Below are 6307 nucleotides of genomic sequence, written 5' to 3'. Positions count from 1 at the left end.
CCACAATGTTTGGAAGGATGGTTATTGAACAAGTATTTATTGAGCACCTGCTATCTAAAACGTAAATAGTGGCTATTTTAGGGCGACCAGATTGCAGATAATTTCTTTTTCTTTTTTTCTTATAGGGACTAAATATCAGTTTGTATAATTTATAAGTTAATTTTTAAATATACAAATTAAACCACAAATTCCCCAGTTGAGAGAAGAGAGTTCTTAAAATATACACTGCTAAAGTCAGAGTTTTGGCCACAGAAAAACATGATTACAGACTGCAAACATATTGCAAAGTTGGTGTCCGTGTCACACGGTGCAAAAGTTCATCCCTTCCTAAGCCAGGTGCTGCCCAGGCAGCCTGCATAGGGGCAGCTCCGTCTTCCTTCAAACTGAAGGTATTGATGCCGTGAGCTCCTTGTACACTGCAGAGAGAGCCGTAAAGCTCACATGAGGACTATTACATGGCTCTTCTGTCCTTTCCAGTCCAAGGATAAAAGTCAGTGACAGGGAAGTTTTTGTCATGTCTTCTACAAGATTGAGCATTTCAAATGAGCCCTTTCAAATGTAGGCAGATCATACCTCCATTGTTGAATTGGACACCCTGAAACGGCCTGCCAGTGACAGGGATGAAATACTGCCCAGAATTGACACCACCGAAGCCAGATTCCCAACTGTGGTTGATGGGCTTTGCTCAACGATGACTGCAAGATTTTGCACCACGGATGACACAGCTGCCTCAGTGGCATTGCTTGCAAACATGTTGAAATTCTAGGAAGAAAAATGGTGAAGTTCTTGAAAACTATGAAATTCTGTGTTGCATCAAGTTTAAATCAGGTGCCTTGGCCACACAGAACTAACATTGGTATGATGAGTTAGAACGTAGGATAATTATGTAACAATAATAACAACAGTGGCTGTTACTCAGTGCTTTCTGTGTTTTAGATGCTGGCTAAATGCTTTACCAGGGATTCGTTGATTGAATCCTTTCAACACCCTTTGAAGGGAGGTACCATTATTATTTTCATTTTATAACTAAGGAAACTGAAACATGAAAAGATGCACTAAAACCTTTTTCATATAATTCATTATTCTAGTTATACAGAAACTGATGTTCAGTGAGATTGGTGACCTTTGAAAGGGGACTGAGCTAGGAAATGGTAGGGTGAGGTCTCCTGGCACTAATCCTCTGTTATATCCACTATGCTGCACTGAGAATCCCCTGTAAGACGGGAAGACAGAGGGACACACGCAGAGATTTGACTACTGGGCTTGTGCCGGCCCCCATTTTCTCACTAGATTCGGAGTTTCACTTCTTCCTGAGGCTCCCATCTGCTTCCACGATACTAGGCCAACTTGGAAAACAGCAAAAGAGGAGTATTCCCTTCCAGTCAACATAAGCCAACCCAGGAGCCCAGATCCTACCTGTTCCCCTTGTTCTTCTCAGCTGATAGTGCCATTCTCTGTTTAGGGCACTGGGGTCTACCACCCTCACATCGTGGGGTGCACTAGTCCCAACTATTGCTCGTGTCCGAGCAAGAACAGACATACAGGCCATCTGGCCCAGTCCTCCTCCCCAGTTTGCAGATGGGGAAACAGAAGTCTGGAAGGGAAGCAGTAAACAGTGCCTTAATAAATACTATTTCTGGGGTTCTCTGCTGCAGTGGCAGGGTCTCTGGCTACGACAGAAGTTCTGCTCACTGTGGAATCTACTTGCCAAACAGTGTTTGTGAACTGGTCTTAGGGTCCTTCTTTTCTGTGATTTGAGTTCTTCTGATTCCTGATCACTCACTTCCTTCTTTCTGTCTACCTTGTCTTAGTACTTGTACCTTCCCAAGAAAACATGACGTAGCGGTCACTGGACTGGAAATGAAGTGACCATGCTTCTAGTTCAACACTATTGCTACCAGAGGAATCACTGGCCCCTGGGTCTTTTGTTTCCTGATCTGTAAAAGGAGGTGGGTAAATGAGATGACCTTAAGTTCTGTCATTGCAGTCCTGTCATTATATACGATTCACCCCTGCCTGACCCACTCCTTGCCCTGATTTCTGATACACGAACGCCCTTACTTGTACCATGCCTACTGGCTTCTGACTCACACCTTCACTTTGTTCTTTGATTCCCTGGCCTTCTGGACTTCCTAGGCTAACTTAGCTGTTGCCCTACCATCCATCACAGATCTCCTCAGCATTGGTTTCCTCCTCTGCACACCCCTCCCCAACGAAACCATGCACTCTGATCTTTTGAACTGCTACCTAGATGTTGCCACTCATGCCATGCTCCTGGGGTTCACCCTCGCCCTCTGCGCACTGGCCAATGATACAAACAGATATATTTACCCTCCATCTATCCATGCTCACTGTGAGATGCCCACTGGGAAATGCAAAACCAGGGCAAGCCTACAAAGTGGAAATGCCTTACCTCCTCCAGTTCTTGCAGCTGAAGGAGCACACAAGTCTCCCTGATGATCTGCCACCCAGAGAGCTGGCACCTGGCTGTGATGTTTCCAGTGTAGCCACTGCTACAGGGCAGGGTATACTCATCATCCTTAGACCCAAATCCAAAGATATTGCTGTTACACAGGGCTGGGAAAGAATGAAAACAGAGAGGAAAAAGGATTCTAGAATATCCTGGCCCTCTATATAAACCATGCAGTAGTGTCTAAATGCTTTAGAGGTTGTATTTTTAGAGACAATACCCAGGTGAGTTTTGGAGAGGTTTGTCCAAAACCTCTCAGAAGTTGGAGAGGTTTGTCTTGGTGGCCAGCTTCATCTCGACACCACCATTGACTACTTCCTGACACCACACCCTCCCTGAGCCTGGCTCCTCCTTCCAGGTGTTGGATCTATGCCAACAATATCACTTTTAATGGGCAAGTATTGGATGAAAATAAGGCAAGATGTGATCACTCCCAGGAAATAGTCTCCCTCTTCAAGAAAATGCTAGAAAACCAGAAATTTTTCAAGATACTATGGAACAAAGCAGTAATAATATGGTTAAAATATGGGCAGTTGTTATTTGGGGGTGACATTTCCTACCTTGTACCCCTTTTAAAAACTTCTCACATTGCAACAGTCACAAGTTACACTTGCAGTTAGCCTGTAATAATATATTCTTAGCATGTTTGGAACTGGGAGATGGAAACATTGAATGGAAGAGCCACAGAGCTATGATTTTTGTTTGTTTTCCCCATTGCTGCATTCTAAGTGTCTAGACACTTTGGACACCTGGTAAACATTTGTTGATTAAATGTTGTTGAAACATGTGGCATAAATTTTGGTAGAAGAGGCTTAAGATTATGAATATAAGGAAGTAAAATGAAAAAAAAAAAAACCTAAAGAGAAGAGTGACAGGTATGTGTGTGTGTTTATGTGAGTTAAAAACATGGATATATGCATTCTTTCCTTGGTTCTTTGGATTACGACTTAGGAATATTGTCAGCCCCAGGGCTCTTTCAACATGTATACCAGTAAACTATTGTGCAATCATTTACCACCACAGCCTACAGTGAAATCAGCCTTCCACGATGTTTACACTAAGAGGTGGGAGATCAGATCACCGAATGGCAAGAATTTGAAATAGTCAGCTGAAGTTGAGTTTCATCATGGCGGGGGGAAAACAGCTGCGTGTTTGTACTGAAAGTCGGTTAGAGAACGATTTTTTATTGAAATGCCTCCAATCTACTTCCTGAGGACACAAATGAGCTACTATTAATAAATGACTCCCTTAACCTAAGCAGAGGATGTGAATCCAGCATTACCTTTCCTGAATACTCTGAAAGAGCTGTCTTCTATTGGAAACAGCTCGCGAAGATCTGCTTTGGCCTCCTCAGCCACCTGTTCAATGGCTGACAGCAACTCGGATGCACTGCTGGAACCGACAACTTCATACCCGGCAATGATGCTTCCATCCCTGTAATGACTGTGGAAAGAGAAACGAGATTCACTATGTTTACGCATTCAATCACTCAGGGCCTACTCTGTGTGTGCATAACATTGGGTCCACAGGAATAAACCAGACAGATTTGGCCTTTGCCTTCACAGAGCTTGCACTCTCATGGAGAAGGCAAGGCAAGCAGGAAATGAGTAACCACCACTTTGAATCTCAGGCCTGAAGCATGAGAAGAAAAGACCAGTGACTCAAAGAACAATGGTATAGCAAGCCAGCACACGTGACAGTCCCGAGGAAGGGGAATGCCTGCAAGTTTGACAAACTTAAAGATCGGCATAACGACCTTTTAGGGGCAAATCAATGTTTGCCTTCCATGTATTGATTTATGACTTTACCTGTAACCCCTGTCTCCCTGAAATGTATAAAACCAACTGTAACCCAGCCACAGTGAGTCCACTTGCTTAAGGCTTCTTGGGCGTGGCCCTGGGTCATGGTCCTCAAATTTGGCTCAGAATAAATCTCTTTAAAATTAAAAAAAAAAAAAAAAACTGGCATGATGAAAATCTAATCAGTAAAGGAGAAATGGGGAGGAGATGATATTGGAGTGCTAGCCAGGAGCCAGAACACACAGGACCCTAGAGTTGGAATTTTACTCGTCATTAAAAAGTTTTATTCTCTATTAAAAGGTAGTGGCGTGATCAGATTTGTTTTTAAGATCATCACTCTGGCTGATGTGCAAAAAAACAAACAAACAAAAAAAGACTGAAGGGAGGCAAGCGGAGAAGCAGGAAGACCAATTAGAAAGGAGCTGGTGGTGTTTGAACCGGTTGGGTAGCTGTACCTGTGGAGAGAAGGGGTCAGGTTCAGGCCGTATTTGAAGACAGAGCCATAGGATTTGCTAATGGAGCAGACTGTGGGTGTGAGAGAAAGAAATCAGTCAAAAATGACTCCAAAGAAAGGAAAAACAGATTGTAATATATCATACAGAGGAATAGTACTGGACAGTAAGAAAGAAGGAACCACCCATGCTCAGAAAAACAAGGCTGGGTCTCAAAGGTGTTATGCTGAATGAAAGAAGCCACAGGGAACTTTTGAGGTGATGGAGATGTTCTGTCATGATAGGAAGGTGCTGGTAGAAGCCTTTGTCGAAGCTGAATGAACTGCTAAGGTCTGAGCACAACACTATATGTAAATTGCACCTCAATAAAAGAAATTAAAACAAAGGATGGTTGCAAGGTTTTGGTCTACGCAACTCTCAACTAGGAGAATAGCATCACTATAACGGAAATGGGGAAGACAGTGGGAAAAGTAGGTTATAGGTTAAGAGGGGGAGAGTTGGAGGACCCTGGTTTGGACATGTTGCGTTTGACATGCCAACTGGAAAACCAAGCGGGGATGTCAAGTGGATAGTTGGATATTTAGGTCTGGAGTTCAGGGAAGAGGCTAAGCTCACTAATGCATTTAGAAACCATCCACATACAGATGTGTTTAAAGCCATGAAAGCAAATGAGATAACATGTATTAATTAACTTAATCCTGTAATAACCCATGAGACAAGCACTGTATTATGCCCATTTTATAGATAAGGGAACTGAGGCCCAAAGTGAAGTTGGGTGAGATAATTATTAATTACTAATCTATGGATTGGAACCTCTGATGCTCCAAAGCTCAAATTCTTAACCACTACTTTGAAATTTTGCTCAAAATGTATAAAGAAATCCAAACACCCTTTTGTGTAATGATGGCCACAATGCCTTTGCATTGAAATGGCCTTTCTATTGTTTACGAAGTATTTTCCTGCCTATTATTTTGTTTGATCTAATGAAGTTAAATCAGTTTCCACAAATAATAACTGTCCTATTTGACAGATAAATAAATTGAGACAGTGAGAGATTACGATTTGTTTTAAATCATATATGTAAAAAGTAAAACTTTACAAGTTGTATTTCATAGTCTTATGCCAACTTTTACTGTGATTTTGTCTACAGATTATTGGAGACAGCTTAGAAGATATACATGATGAAATATAAGTTATAAGTATAAATAAAAAATCAGGACCAATAAAAGAAAAATATGAATATTGAATATAAAAATCACTATGATTGAGTTTCAGTTTTGTCTATGAGTTCACCAGCAGCAAATTTAAAAAGGGAAACATAATTAATTATATAAATCTCAATATAAAAAAAGCAGCGTTTTCCCTAGCATTGAATTTTAAAGAAAATTATTAATGTGGGACTTCATAGAAAGACATGGGACGACTTAAAGGACAATGCCCAGGACAACATATTTATAGCAAATGCTGTTAAAAATTTCCCATGGCTGTTTTTAAGTTAACTGTGAAAAAATATATAAGAAGTCAAATTCTCTGGCCTCTAAGCCACTTCCTCTATTAAGCAGACTATTAACAGTTGGTAATTAATG

At 41.4% G+C, this 6307-nt stretch overlaps 1 protein-coding gene across 1 annotated transcript in view; it reads right to left on the bottom strand.

The window, feature by feature from the left end:
* Positions 1-6307, bottom strand: part of ADGRF1 (adhesion G protein-coupled receptor F1) — a 27225-nt gene that overhangs the window by 11032 nt on the left and 9886 nt on the right. The window contains exons 7-9 of the mRNA XM_012664644.1: positions 3753-3913; positions 2414-2577; positions 574-762 (exon numbers count right to left, since the gene is read on the bottom strand). Coding sequence (XP_012520098.1) covers positions 574-762; positions 2414-2577; positions 3753-3913 — 514 coding nt within the window. The remainder of the gene's footprint in view (positions 1-573; positions 763-2413; positions 2578-3752; positions 3914-6307) is intronic.

The sequence above is a fragment of the Propithecus coquereli genome, unplaced genomic scaffold (assembly GCF_000956105.1).
Source record: "Propithecus coquereli isolate 6110/MARCELLA unplaced genomic scaffold, Pcoq_1.0 Scaffold90, whole genome shotgun sequence".
Classification (NCBI taxonomy): Eukaryota; Metazoa; Chordata; class Mammalia; order Primates; family Indriidae; genus Propithecus; species Propithecus coquereli.
Note: the sequence above shows the minus strand (reverse complement) of the source record. Positions and strands in the feature narration are given on the sequence as shown.